The 14,967-nt window shown below is 37.1% G+C and overlaps 2 protein-coding genes across 2 annotated transcripts; both read left to right on the forward strand.

Moving 5' to 3' along the window:
• The first annotated feature begins 5,601 nt into the window (after positions 1-5,601).
• Positions 5,602-8,546, forward strand: LOC148959140 (uncharacterized). Its single transcript, XM_089111457.1, has 2 exons — positions 5,602-6,935; positions 7,094-8,546. Exons 1-2 carry the CDS (start codon positions 5,602-5,604, stop codon positions 8,544-8,546), a joined length of 2,787 nt encoding a protein of 928 aa, XP_088967583.1.
• A 262-nt stretch (positions 8,547-8,808) lies between these two features.
• Positions 8,809-14,197, forward strand: LOC148959141 (uncharacterized). Its single transcript, XM_089111311.1, has 2 exons — positions 8,809-10,015; positions 10,597-14,197. The coding sequence occupies exons 1-2, from the start codon at positions 9,978-9,980 to the stop codon at positions 10,904-10,906; spliced, it is 348 nt and encodes a 115-aa protein (XP_088967437.1). The 5' UTR covers positions 8,809-9,977; the 3' UTR covers positions 10,907-14,197.
• The last annotated feature ends 770 nt before the right edge of the window (positions 14,198-14,967 follow it).

Consider the following 14,967-nt stretch of genomic DNA (forward strand, 5'->3'; position numbering starts at 1 on the left):
CCATTGTGTAGACAAAAGGAGTTCGTGTTCTCTCTTGGACTCCATTGGTAATTTTTCTTTAGGCTCGCGGCACTGATTGGTCAACTATACCGGTCTTGTGCTTGCGTTTTTCTGATTGGCCTATTTCGATCCACAACTGGGTATATATTTTTCAAACGTGTTTTTTCGGAACCTATTCTGACGTTTTATGCTCTGAGGAGTGTCAGACGAAAAAGCTTTAAGTATGTTGTAAAATGTTTGCTTTTTTCAAAGCCATTTTCAAATTCTGTACCGCAAAAAAATTGTTCAGATGTTAGAGAACGTAAGAAACTTGTAATGAAGTATGGTAAATGTTTTTGATGCTTAAGAAGAAACCATAAATGTATAGATTGTCGCTTGAATCTTGTTTGTTTCAACTGGAAACAAAAGCATCTTTTGTCTTTATGTGATAACAGTAAAGTAGATAAAGTAAGATCTGAGTTTTCTGTGCTGTCAGTACCCACCCCTCATGCTAGGACAACTCCTTGCGCAAAAAATGTAGGTAACGGGGGTAGTGTCGCATTTCAGACAGCAAAAGCGTTTTTAAAAGGCAAACAAGTTGCTAGGCCATCTGTGCTTTTTGATACAGGTAGCTATAGGACCTTCGTTATGAAGGACATTGTTGATCGCTTAGGATTGAGCCCCATTAAGCAAGAGTGCTTAGGAATTACTACGTTTGGTTCCACCAGAGGTAATGAGAGTCTGAAAGATGTTGTTAAGGTTTAGAGAGTTTAGGGTACCTATGATAGCAGATATTGTAAAGCCTTTTTGAATGTTGAAATAGATCAATCAGATAGAGGTTTTTTAATTGGTAATGATTTCATTGTTTACATTATTTACTGCATCAAGCGTTGTTTGAGAGAATGCAGAGACTACAAAAGTAAGAAAAGTGTATGATAATTCATCGAAAGAAGGATACACAGGTACCTCGCTTAATAATTCTTTACATGTGGGCCCATCACTCACACCTTTTGTTATTTGATATATTGTGAAGGTTTAGGAAGTTTAGAGTACCTATGATAGCAGATACTGAAAATCATTTTTGAATGTTGAATCAGATCAATGAGATAAAGATGTTTTGAGATTTTTATGGGTAAGGGATATTCATAAAGATGATTCTCCTGTTGAAGTTTATCGCTTTAAAAGATGAAGTTTGTCTTTGGGGTAAACTCATCTCCATTTCTTTTGAATGTTATATTAACATTCGATATCAACAAATATAAGGAAGATGACCCAGATTTTACTAGAAACTTGTTGATAATTTCTATGTAGACAATTTGGTGTCCGGAGCTTCAAATTTAATTGATGCAAGAATTTTATACTTTAATCGATGCAAGAAAGCTGTCGAAAGAATGAAAAAAGGAGGTTTTAGCCTCAGTAAATGGAAGAGTTTATTTGTTTATTTGAAATACCAGATGTTGATTAGGATTAGGATTAGGGGTGCTAGGAAGCAAGAAGACTTGGCCATGGACAACTTTCTCGGAGCATTTAAAGATAAACAAGAAATAAGGAAACAAAACCAGCCCATAGAAGAAGAAGAAAGGGCAAGACATTGATGACAAATCAAGGTTTGCAGGGAAAAACCTAACGAGCGGAAGTGCTTTGCATGCTGCAGAACAATCTGAATTTCAAGGAAAAAGGCTGTTTTTTACTTTTTGTCGTGAGAATCACGAAGAAAATGACTGTAAAATTGTAACTGATGTTAGAGAACGTAAGAAACTTGTAATGAAGTATGGTAAATGTTTTTGATGCTTAAGAAGAAACCATAAATGTATAGATTGTCGCTTGAATCTTGTTTGTTTCAACTGGAAACAAAAGCATCTTTTGTCTTTATGTGATAACAGTAAAGTAGATAAAGTAAGATCTGAGTTTTCTGTGCTGTCAGTACCCACCCCTCATGCTAGGACAACTCCTTGCGCAAAAAATGTAGGTAACGGGGGTAGTGTCGCATTTCAGACAGCAAAAGCGTTTTTAAAAGGCAAACAAGTTGCTAGGCCATCTGTGCTTTTTGATACAGGTAGCTATAGGACCTTCGTTATGAAGGACATTGTTGATCGCTTAGGATTGAGCCCCATTAAGCAAGAGCGCTTAGGAATTACTATGTTTGGTTCCACCAGAGGTAATGAGAGTCTGAAAGATGTTGTTAAGGTTTAGAGAGTTTAGGGTACCTATGATAGCAGATATTGTAAAGCCTTTTTGAATGTTGAAATAGATCAATCAGATAGAGGTGTTTTAATTGGTAATGATTTCATTGTTTACATTATTTACTGCATCAAGCGTTGTTTGAGAGAATGCAGAGACTACAAAAGTAAGAAAAGTGTATGATAATTCATCGAAAGAAGGATACACAGGTACCTCGCTTAATAATTCTTTACATGTGGGCCCATCACTCACACCTTTTGTTATTTGATATATTGTGAAGGTTTAGGAAGTTTAGAGTACCTATGATAGCAGATACTGAAAATCATTTTTGAATGTTGAATCAGATCAATGAGATAAAGATGTTTTGAGATTTTTATGGGTAAGGGATATTCATAAAGATGATTCTCCTGTTGAAGTTTATCGCTTTAAAAGATGAAGTTTGTCTTTGGGGTAAACTCATCTCCATTTCTTTTGAATGTTATATTAACATTCGATATCAACAAATATAAGGAAGATGACCCAGATTTTACTAGAAACTTGTTGATAATTTCTATGTAGACAATTTGGTGTCCGGAGCTTCAAATTTAATTGATGCAAGAATTTTATACTTTAATCGATGCAAGAAAGCTGTCGAAAGAATGAAAAAAGGAGGTTTTAGCCTCAGTAAATGGAAGAGTAGTAATTTATATTTGGCAGAAGAATTCTGTAAGCCTGATTCTCAAGTTCCAGGAACTAAAGAGAATGAAGAAACTCACGCTGAAGAAACGCTAGGTAGCAAATTATTGGAATATTGGAAGATAGAACAAATGTTCGAGGCATGGTATGGGACACTTTGTATGACACTTTTGAGTTCGACCTGAGTGAAGTGGAAGGTGAAAAGATCACAAAGAGAAAGATATTTAGTTGTTCATTGGATTCAAGAAATATGACTGGGATGGGGAACTTCCAGAAGATAAGAAGATAAGTTGGAGAAAACTTTTGATGATTTGAAAACTGTTGAAAAGATAACCTTACCACGTTGCTGGTATCACTTGGATGCTGAGAAGGTCAGAAATTGTTGGCTACATAGATTTGCAGATGCAAGTCAGCATGCCTATAGAGCCAGTGATCAAGAGTATGAAATAAAGTATGACTTGATTTTAGGAGCTACACTATCAAAGCACAAAGGAAAAGAATATGTTAAAGCTTCTGACTTTCTCATCAGTTACTACGATGACCATGTGTGGATTGTTATAGCATGCTACATTGATGAAACAAATGGTGATATTGAAGTAAAGTTTATGCACCCAGCCTTTCCATTAAAATCTTTCCATTGGCCTAGATGAGAAGATAAGTGCTTCGTACCAGTAACACACGTTGTATGTGTTATTAAGGCCCCTACAACTTCACCTGGACACCAATACTATTTTAGAGATAATGAGCACCTTTTGATCCAAGCAAAAATAAATAAATATGAAACATTGTAACATTTGTAACATTGATATATATTTTTGAACTATTATCTTGAGCTAAAATTTAGTATTTCTGGTTGACAAATAACATATATGGGCTTTATTAACACTTGTACTTGCAGCTCTCTGTTTGCAAAGCTTGACAATCTTGACAACTCATTTGTGGTAAGATTGGGAAACAGGTTCACTGAATAAATTTCTGAACCTATTTTGATATAACAATGGAAAACATCAAACTCCTTACACGATTCAAAGTCTTAATTACCTCGATTATGAACAGATTTCTTCACAAAAGTTGGTGATGAATGAATGAAAAAAAGAGCAGAATACCATCCCAGTTTTTTAATATGTTAACATTCAAATAATAGCAAATATGCCTGCAAAAATTCGAGGGCATAAAACTTTTCAAGCTTCAAAAATATATGGAATCAAAATAAGAGCCGTTATGCTGAGTCAGAAAATCCTGATTCTAGGGGGAAAAACTTAACGGCTCTCAAGGGGCATATAGGAATTATTTAAGAGAATAGTATTGATATTTCTGAGATAACCAAATACCCTATAATGTATGTGCAGAGTTGTATTTGGATTGATAAATCAATGAATTGTCCATAAAGGAACTAATCGGAAGTGTTCGGCAGACACAAAGTTCAAAATGGCCACCATAGCAAATTTGGCAGAAAAATTGAGGAATTTTAAATTTGAACATATCAGCAAACAATTGGAATTTCAAGCTGAACGTTTGGATTTTTTCATAAATTTATTACATCTGAACACTATAAAAATTTAAGGCAATTTTGAGATGATGGGTGTCATAGCTTGTTGAATGGGCATAGTCATTGTCATAAATGTGGGAAAGGTGGGTTAAAATTGTTTTACTATGTGTGTAAATTATCTAGATCATGCTCATTGGGATAGCTAAACATTCTTAAAAGTTGAAAATTAATAATAGGAGGGTTAGAATAAGAGAAGCAGATTGGGAAAAACGCAAAAATCTTAAGTCTGGGGATGATTATTAGGTACATAAAAGCATATTTTTATGAAAATAAAGAATGGGTAGATTTTGGGGGCTTTGATTGGACATCCCTATCCAAATTTCAGTCAAATCTCTCCCCCTCTCCATATCAAATTAACCCTATCCAGTCTAGGCTTTTTGAAACTTTCGGGAGACTAGGGGGGGGCATAAAGTGCCCCCCTCCGTAATTTCTTTGTCCCTCTAGCTAGGACAATGAACTTTGTTTGGATGGTACTCTTGTCTTTTCTCCATATTTTAGTATTATTGTTAAATTTTTAAGTCACGTGGTTTTACGATGACGTCATCATAATGGTGGCCGGGTGAAGCAAAAATTTAGAAAATTTTAGAAAATCCAAAGCATCGGGCTAAGATATTAAAATAAGCAAATTTGATGCATTTTCTAATAGAAACAAGAAGATTGGCACAATTTTAATGTTACTTCTCAAAATTATTAACGTTCCGAACAAAATAACTCAACATACTTTGTATTTGGCTATAGTTTCTTCTATATAACTAAATGATCGATACAACCAAATGTCATGTTTGAGTTCATTTTTTAAGCCTTAGCAGACAAATTATTCTAAACTTGCAGTTTTATTAATGTAATACCTATGTTGAATTTGTTTAGTTGGTCACCCTATGTACAAGCGCCTACGTAAGGGCCTTCTTATTTTTCTTTATAGGGTGTTATCTTTAAAGTTGTTAAAAAGAGTTGTCGCCTGAAATCATCGCGAACGAACGCATTATCACAACGAAACGCTGTATTTCATTTATTCATTCACAAATCATCACAGTCTAAAATGTAACTGTTTGTTTTATTATCATCGTCTTCTGGCAATCTTTTAGTCATTATAGCTGGACTTAATATTTACAATTGTCGTAAATGTTGGAAACTAAGGACGCAGGACCTTCCGTGTATCCTTACAAGGATGCTCAGTCAACTACCCAACATTTTGGTGCCGTGACTCGGGAGCTGTAATGTCTGAAAAAGAAACATTAAAGAAGAAAATTCAGGCACGAAACGGTCATCGCCTGGTTGTTCGCAAAAATGTCGCGAAGGCCCGAGAGCTGTTGCCTCCGCGCGGTCAAAATCTTCCACCGGAACAACAATCGAAACTCGAATCAATCAAAAACACACTGGAACGAAAACGATTGATTATCACGACACTAGATACAGAAATTGAGGATCTTTTGGAAGAAGTCGATATCGAGAAAGAAATAGTAGATCGTAGCGATTTGGAAGAAGAAACGGAAGACATAATATGTCAAATAGATCTAGTTAGCAGAAAGGACACGATCGCCCCGCAACATGAACTTAATCGCAGCTTCGAATCACAAGGTTTTGCCACAGCAGGAAAAGTGAAGCTACCAAAATTACCTTTAACGGTGTTTAATGGAGACCTGACAGAATGGCCATCATTTTGGGATAGTTTTTCCTCAACAATTGATGAATCTCAAGGCTTGGCTCCTATCGACAAATTCAAATACTTACAGAAATCGCTGCTTGGCGAAGCCGCTAAAACGATATCAGGTCTTCCACTCACAAGTGAAAATTATCAAATAGCTCTAGACTTATTGCGAAAACGATATGGAAATCGTCAAATAATTATTTCAAAACATATTGAAGCCTTAATGGATTTACAAAGGACTGAAAACGGAGCGGATTTAAAGAAATTGCGTCAAATGTACGACAAAGTTGAAAGCACTGTTCGCAGCTTAAATGGAATTGGTGTATCTGCAGAAAGCTACGGAACTATCTTGACGCCTATCATAATGTCAAAAATACCGGTAGAGTTAAGACTTCTTATCTCGAGGAAACTATCGGATGAATGGGATTTAGAAGGACTATTATTAGCGTTCGGTGAAGAAATTTCATTTCGAGAAAAGTGCGTTTATGCACCTATTGGTAGTGCTACCAATACAAAAACAGTTTTATCAAAACCATCCTTTCAGCAATCCACAGCAGCTACACTGCTAATCAACAACCAGAAACGAGAAAGGAGTGCAAACGATGGAATACCATCTTGTTTATTTTGCGGGCAGAAACATTTTTCTTCGAGCTGCACAACGGTTTCGAATCCTGACCCGCGGAAGCAGACATTACGCGAGAAACGGAGATGCTTTGTTTGTTTACGTGGTGGACATGTTAGCAGATTTTGCAGAAGCAATACTAGATGTTCAAATGCCAAGGAAAGCACCATGTTGCAATTTGTGGCTCAAAAGCTGGCAGTTCCGCAAGTTTTGCAAAAGCAAGAGAAACAGCGTACAAGGAAACCGTCGCCGCGCCTCAGTCACCGCCCACACAACCATCGGTAAGTACTTTACTAGCGTCTCGCAATAACACCACAAAAACCGCTGTCTTATTACAAACTGCAAGAGCTAAAGTAAGAAGAGTAGACAGTAACACAGAAGAATGCGTTGTAAGACTTATTTTAGACTCTTGCTCCCAGAAATCGTATATTTCAAGCAGGCTAAGGGATAAGTTACAGTTGCCCACCATAAGCACAGAAAAGGTAATCATTAAAGAATTCGGTAACGTTAGTGGGAAATTAAAAACGTGCGATTCAATCCAAATTGCTATCGAAGGAGCAGATAACCTAACTGTGTTTATTAATGCTTTTGTGGTAGACAATATTTGTAGCCCGGTTGCTAATCAAGCCATAGACGTAGCCAAACTGAAATATCCCCACATAAAAGATTTGCCTTTAGCTGATAAAGGTAGCGGCATGGATGAATTTGAAGTTGACATATTGATTGGGGCGGACTACATTTGGCAGTTCATGTTAGATCACGTAGTACGGGGGGAGCATGGTTATGGCCCCGTAGCTACACTTACCAGATTCGGGTATGTACTTAATGGTCCCGTAGAAATACCGTCAACAAATGAACACTCATCGAACATTATCATTTCACATGTCCTTAAAACTGACAATATTGTCGTTGATAGCGATAAACATTTGATAAACGAACTTCACAAATTCTGGGATATCGAATCTATGGGTATCAAGTCTAATGAGCAAGAACTAACTTGTAGCGAAAATCCATTAGAGGGAAAAATTCATTTTAATCAAAAACTCGGAAAGTATGAGATTTCGCTCCCATTCAAGGAAGATCATCCTGTAATTGCAGACAATTATCAAGTAGCATGTAAACGTCTCGAAAGCCTGTTAAAAAGCTTAAATTCAAAACCCGATGTTTTGCATCAATACAACGAAGTAATTTCTGAACAACTAAATTCCGGTGTTGTAGAAAAGGTAGAGGATACGGAGTTATGCTCGGCTCCTGTTGGATCTGTGTATTATAATCCTCACAGGGAAGTAGTTCGAGAAGAGCGGCAAACTACAAAACTTCGAGTCGTTTACGACGCAAGCTCTAAACAAAACGGCGAAGTAAGTTTAAACGATTGCTTAGAACCAGGCCCAAATCTGGTACCTCTCATTTTTGATGTACTTTTGAGACTCAGAGCTAAACGAATAGCGTTAATTGGTGACTTAGAAAAGGCATTTCTGAATATCATTATACAAGAAAACGACAGGAATTTTCTCCGATTCTTGTGGTACGATAACGTTTTTGAAAAAGATCCTGAGCTTGCAACATTGAGGTTTTCACGTTTAGTTTTTGGACTTACAAGTTCGCCGTATGTTCTTAATGCTACTGTACGTCACCACCTTGAAAACTATCGACAGTCAGATAACGAATTTGTGCAAACCGTCGAAAAATCTCTATATATCGACGATTTTGCGTTTTCATTAGATACTGAGGAGGAAAGTTTCGAACTTTATCGTAAACTCAAACTTTGTTTTGCTTCTGGAGGGTTTAATATGAGGAAATGGGCCTCTAACAGTGATTCGCTTATTGAACGCATTGAACTAGCTGTAAATATGCATAGAAAACCGCAGCTGTGGCTACCCAACAACCTATAAATATGTCAACAAATGTGTGCGCATGCGCAGCAGAAAAATCATAGAAAAGGATGTTAAATTTGAATTTTCTGGTCAGAATCATGAAAAGAGCACAAATTAATGCCTAGATACTAATTTTCATCAATATATCTACTTTTGTTGGGAATCCGTGGCAGATTGAATTATTTTTTACTTGACTAGTTTTGAAAACGCCCCTACACAACCCCCTGATTAATAATAAATAAATTACCTTTTTATATTAACATGTGTCAGATAGGTTAAAACTAAAAGTCAGGAGGTCTGAGGGGTATTGCTTTCAAACTACTGAAGTTATGAAAGAAAAACCAACTAGGGGGGCACTTTGTGCCCCCCCCCTAGTCTGGATAGGGTTAAAGGAAAAATGTAATGTACAACTTTTTCAAGAATGGCATTGCTAGGGTAACCTGTATTGAAGGCACAAATTGCTTTTTAGCTACCACAGCTGCTAAGAATGATACTAAGAATTCTATTGTTGTCAAATGCTTTGATGATTACAAAGGAAATAAGGGAAAAGAGTGAACATTTAAAGTTAAAGGCAAGAACAGCAAATCAAAGACTGTTAGAAATGAAGAAGTGGTGAGTCTTATAGAATGGAATAGCAAAGCAAGAATGCTTGAGGCAAAGAGAGGAAAACGCTTAGTCCTGAAAATCAAACAAAACGCAACATATTTTATTTTAAAGGAGAAATGTATAGAAAAGTGAAAAGCATTCCATCAAAATTTGTACAACGAGGAAAAGGCTATGAACAGAAGGATATGAGGATGGTCAAAAGGCAATGTTCATGCCTGGCTCAAAAAAGATATTTAATTTACAAAGATATAAAGAAGAGATTGGCAAAGAATACAACAGAATAACTCAATATTTGTGTAGTAGCAGTGATTATTCTTTCTCATTAGAAGGTTAAATTAAAATTGGCAGTGACGAGTTTACACCTGCTTTTGAAGAAACAATCCCAAAAAAGGCTATGAAATTTGAGAGTAGCCCCATCACTGAGCAACCAAGTAAGAAAACATACCTTGCAATAAACGTTTCTGATCATGAAAAGGCAAACAGCTCTAACCAAGAAATGATTGGCTGGTATTGATGCTATTCAAGATTGGGACGATAAAACGTCGGCAGTAGATGCCATAATCCTTCAGAAAAGTATCTCTGAGTTTGAATTTCTCGTTGCACTTGAAGTTTTGGCATAAATGTCAGGTCATTTAATTGTTTTAAGCAAAAGCCTCCAATCAGTAGGGAAAGACCTAGCCAAAGCTCTTCAAGAAATCGACAATGTTGTCAGGATCATAGAGGAAGAAAGTGATAATGTACATGAAGCCTCATCTCTTTATGAGAAAGTGTTGGAAAGGGTAGCACTGCTCGGAATCCAAGAGGCTAAGCCACGTGCACCCAAAAGATCCCAACACAGAGAGAATGCACTCGCCGATGGTTGAGCTGAGGATTATTTCAAGGTAAACCTTTTTTTCGATGCTAGACCATGTTTTGGAGGACATGAAGTCACGGTTTGGAAAACAAAAAAGGCTGTCCATGAAATTGTATACTTTAATTCCTGCCTTCTTGCCAATGTAACCTGTGAGGAGCTCTTACCTGCCATTGAGAATACGAGATGTTCTTGTCAGATGAAGTGACTTTAGATGCAGAATTCAGAGGTGGAAAATGCTGTAATTATATATTTTGGTATTTGCTTCCAAACGTCAAGTCAGTGGCTCCGTTACATAGTTAGTGAATCCAAGGCTTGATTATTGTCCCCCCTTTGAAAGTTCCAAGGAAACTAACGCCAAAGAATCATTTGAAAAGCTGCCCAACCCTAAAATGTGTGCTCTTGCCAATGTGCAAAAATTGTTTTTAATGTTTAATTTTTTTTGTGAAAAATCAATACAGAAGAACTAGAAAAACGTTTGATAATATTTCAATTTGATAATCAATCATTGGCAAACATAACCTTATTCAAGCTAATTATAAGGGGCTTGTAGCTCATTCCTATTTTCGTCAAAGCGAACTTGATTAGTAAAGGCAATTTGTCTATCTTCAGATGGAAACAGAATCCGGAGGAGGCTGCTAAAATAAAGTTGGCAGTTTGTGCTTATGAAAAATGCAGTGGCTCTTTTGGAAACATAAAGAAACTCCTGCGAATCTTGTCTACAATGCCAGTCACTACGATGGAAGCAGAGCAATTTTTTTTGAAAGTGCAGAGTACCTTATCAGCAGTTCAAGCTACAATGACGGAGCAGCGAATGGAAAGCCTTGTACTTCTACAAGTCTACAGGAACATGCTTCCAACAACAAATGTAGTTTTAAAATGCTATGCCAAGAAAAATCGAAGATCAATTTTCAGCAAGTAAATTTTCCAATAAAAATTGGAACTTTAAATAGATGCCTTTAGTTATCTTAATTGATTTGGAATAATTTTTATAAAACGTGAATAGAAAACCTTCTGTCGGCAATTAGAGTCGGAAAAATTGTTGTATAGAGAGTACTCTCGTCACAAGTTTCTGAAAATTTTTCAGCGCCCCTATTATCAACTGCCTGCCCTTCACATTTTCTCTGGATCTGCCCCTGCTGTATACCAATGCTCAAATTGCACTAACTGATCTTTTTTGTACATTACCCATTTGTCATAACTTAGGTCAATTCTCTCTTCGATTTCCTTATTGAATGCCCTTTTGGATAGACTTGTCCTCACCAAATAACTCTGGAAACTGCCATTAGACTTGTTTCCCAACTGCATAGACTGGTTGATCTGCAGTAATCATTGGTTTCTGGCCAGGGTTGAGATGATTAACAGCCTACCTTATTATCTTGATGGTATGCTTAACCATAGGAAAATAATTTATATTTTCATCGATCAGAGGCATTAATGCTGACAAGCATTTTGTACGTGGCTTCGCATTTGTAGTCTCTTCATTAAGTGCTGACCAGGAAACTTTCAGCTTTGTTTCACTTCAGCTACTGGAGAAATGTCAGTCTAGTACTCTGGCAATTCAGCATTTTGTGAATGACGACCTCCACTTTCAAGGTCATACTGAGACAGTTTGTACTGAGCTGCTTTATCTGGATGCTGGAAAAGTGATATCCCGGTACCGTGGAGATGCCGTCTTGCAGTTGTTGATGTCGCAATATGATCAATATTATCGATCACTGCTGTAGTAAAAAAGCAATGTTGCAAGCAAGGTGGGCAGACTAAATCAGGTCTCTTGTATCTATCACATAGTACTTCATGTCTTAATGTTGTCTATCCTGTCAGAGGAAACACTCAAGCCAAAATGAGCTAACTTATCAATAACATACACTGAAAGCAGGGTTTCACACTCCAATTTGTTTCCTCCACTGAGTTTCTGTTTTGTTGCATTGTATCATATTAGCTGAGTAATATCGTGGGCGAAGATATCTGTGTCTTCTACCATTTCATTATCTGCAGGTTTGTCCCTTCAAGCAACATTCAAACAAGGTACACTAGACTAGCTGGTACCAACGGTTTCACATAATCTGCATAAAAATGTCCTTCAAATTCTGGAAAGCTGGAGAACATATCCTTCCTTACTATATCTGCTGTCTTAGCAAGAACCATGCAATCCTTTTCTGAGTCCTTTGAGCAAGCATCTAAAAAGCTTTGCCACTATTTTCTTCAAAGGTTAACAAAAGATCCTGCTTTTTTAAAGCTTGAATTCCTGGAATGTGATTCATGAGCTTCCCATACAGTCTAGTGCTATGAACACTTACTGGATCACTGCCATAATGTACAATTGTCAGAATATATGGGCTTTTGATGTCACTTAGCTTGAATACTGGCGATCTTCCTGGCAGTTATTTACATTGAATTATGTAATGAACAATCTTGGATAATGCTTTACCAAAAACTAGCACTTTCTATACTTAAGTTGTCTCAATCTGTTACACAACTTTGCCAGGCATTTAATGTGGTATTTCGACTCGGTTGCAACTATATCCCCTTGACTTAGCTTTGCTAGTAGTTTTTCATCACAAAGCTGAGTTGCAGCGGCAAGTATTCACTGATCTAGCCCTAATGTGCTAGCAGTTAGGAGATTCTTATCCGTATAAACTTGATCACAAAAAAGAAGCACTCTGATTCCAAAAAGTTAGTGCTTTGGTCTAATGATCTTGTTCCATTGGATGAGTTTATATTGTCCTTTTCTTTTTCAGAAAGCTGTCTTTTCTTTATTGCTTTTTCGAAGTGATACTTGTCACAACTATTTCTACATGATTCATGAAACTTAGCAGCATGTGAAATAAGCGACTCTTCAAGGCACTGGCATGTTGCTTGGAGTCCTGAAGTTTTTAAAGGACTGGTTACAGGAACCCCAACCTAAAAAAATCTTTTCAGTGCATTTTTGAAGTGGGACCTGCATTTCATCTTTTTTAGCATGTAAATTTACGTCAGAAAACTAAATTTCAGATTTATATCTTGCATAGTTTAAAAGATATGGAGAAAGGCCAAAAAGGACTGGGTATAGGTACCCCAATCTAAAAATAGCTGTTGGGGGCATTTTTAAAGTGGGTCTGCATCTGATCCTAATCAGCACGTCAAACTTTGTTGTTGTACCAAATTTCATGCTTGTATCATTGTTATGAAAACATTTAATCTAGTGCTGGTTCTCCAGAATATTGAACAGAAAAATTACATCAATCTTCAATTTCTCATCATATTAATCAATCTCTGTTTTACGTTCTACGTCTACACTCTACACTCTACACTCCTAAAACACCTCTAGATCCTAAATCTGCAGGGTTTTCTAGCCCTGCTACATGGCCTACAGAATAACGTTCCCCATTAAAGGGTATGTCATTTATAGCTTTCTGATGTACATCATCATCAATTCTTACCCCAACAGTTTCCAAATCCCAAAATCTATGAATACTTTTGTTCACATCTAACATGTCCTTGCTACTTAAAGGAGTAGGCTCAATAACAAGGAAAACAAGAGTATCAGAATTAAAATTGTCACTCTTACCTGAAACTGGTCCTGACAACACCCATCCAAGTACCGTCTTCACTGCCACTGGTTCTTTAGGCCCCGTGGGAATATGAGGCTGCGCAACGGAAAGTTCCCAACAGTCATAAAATGCACAATTCAACTGCTGAGCGGCTGCAATATAGCCATATTCAGTTTGTGTAGATTAAAGTATATAAAACGCCGAATTGTAGCGTAAGAAGCAACAGAAACGGCGGTAGAGAAATAGATAATCAGTACGGTGAACAAAGAAGAAGAATTAGATACAACTGATGGTACACTAGAAAATTTCTACCATATTTTTCCCAACAAAAATTATTTTATTCTACGCTCCCTTCCATTTCAAATATCATATTGAGTTGATACCAAATTCCCTCTATAAACCTTTTTGCGATTTGGACAACAATACATTGCGGTCGTAGTGGTGGCCATGTTGGTAGACCTCCTAGAAAGGGAGGAATTTTATGCAGAGATGGCAAAATACGTCAAAACCATGAGTCAAGAAGCTAAGAAACGTTATGCTGAAAAAACAGCAGTTATTGGAGGGTAAGATCCTTATTCGATACCCGCCTCCTTGTGGAAGAGCGTGCCTGCTGGCTTTCCTTCGCTAACATACATTGATATGGTGAACTACCTCGTCCTTGGCTGAAACAGATGCTACTCAATGCAAGATTTTAAAAACTACAAAACTCTAGGCTCATACAATCGTTTCCTTTCTGGTTGGGTCCGTAAAGTTGAGGTGTTTAAGATTTATTGTGTTGACAGTAGGCCGATTTCATACTATGTTGTACGAGCGAAGGGAACCACAGCCAATGATTAAGCGAAGCACCAGTAAAGCCCTGATTTATTTCTACAGAGGATGGAGCCGTTGTTGCTGGCCATTGTACATGTATGGCTGGGCTTGGAGAAACATGTTCTCACGTTGCCTCTACAATTTTTACGTGGAAGCTGCTGTTCGAATTCATGAAAAACAAACAGTGGCAGGAGTAGCTGCTTACTGGAAATTACCTTCAGCTAAATCTCAAGTTAAGTATGCCCCTATCAAAAAAATCAATTTCACATCTGCAAACAGCTTGAAAAAAAGACTTGAAAGGGAGATTGAAAATGGCAATGAACCATCTGGTCGAGATCCCCATGCCAATTCCCATCTCTTCTTACTGAGCTTTATGATCCCAATGCTGAAACATTGTTGTTTGAAGATCTATTACAGAGGTGTAAACTTGAAGCTGATAGAACCAGAGTTACAGATGATCAAGTAAAGGCAGTGGAAAAAGATACAAGGGATCAGACAGCTTTCAAAGCTTGGTTTTCCTTCAGAGCTGGCAGGATTACAGCATCAAAGATCAAAGCTGCTGTATCAACACCTTGTGACAAACCATTTCTCAGCCTAATTAAGGCAATTTGTTAGCCGCAGATGATGAAGTTTTTTAAAC

Source organism: Rhopilema esculentum, chromosome 11, assembly GCF_057945365.1.
Source record: "Rhopilema esculentum isolate cy_ngs chromosome 11, ASM5794536v1, whole genome shotgun sequence".
Lineage (NCBI taxonomy): Eukaryota > Metazoa > Cnidaria > Scyphozoa > Rhizostomeae > Rhizostomatidae > Rhopilema > Rhopilema esculentum.

What these genes read in the sequence shown, in the direction of transcription:
- LOC148959141 (XM_089111311.1), top strand. Translation starts at nt 9,978, where the DNA reads ATGCACTCGCCGATGGTTGAGCTGAGGATTATTTCAAG. An exon ending in GAGCTGAGGATTATTTCAAG is followed by an intron (nt 10,016 to 10,596) that starts GTAAACCTTTTT and finishes GTCTATCTTCAG; the next exon opens with ATGGAAACAGAATCCGGAGG.
- LOC148959140 (XM_089111457.1), top strand. Translation starts at nt 5,602, where the DNA reads ATGTCTGAAAAAGAAACATTAAAGAAGAAAATTCAGGCACGAAACGGT. An exon ending in CACCGCCCACACAACCATCG is followed by an intron (nt 6,936 to 7,093) that starts GTAAGTACTTTA and finishes TATTTCAAGCAG; the next exon opens with GCTAAGGGATAAGTTACAGT.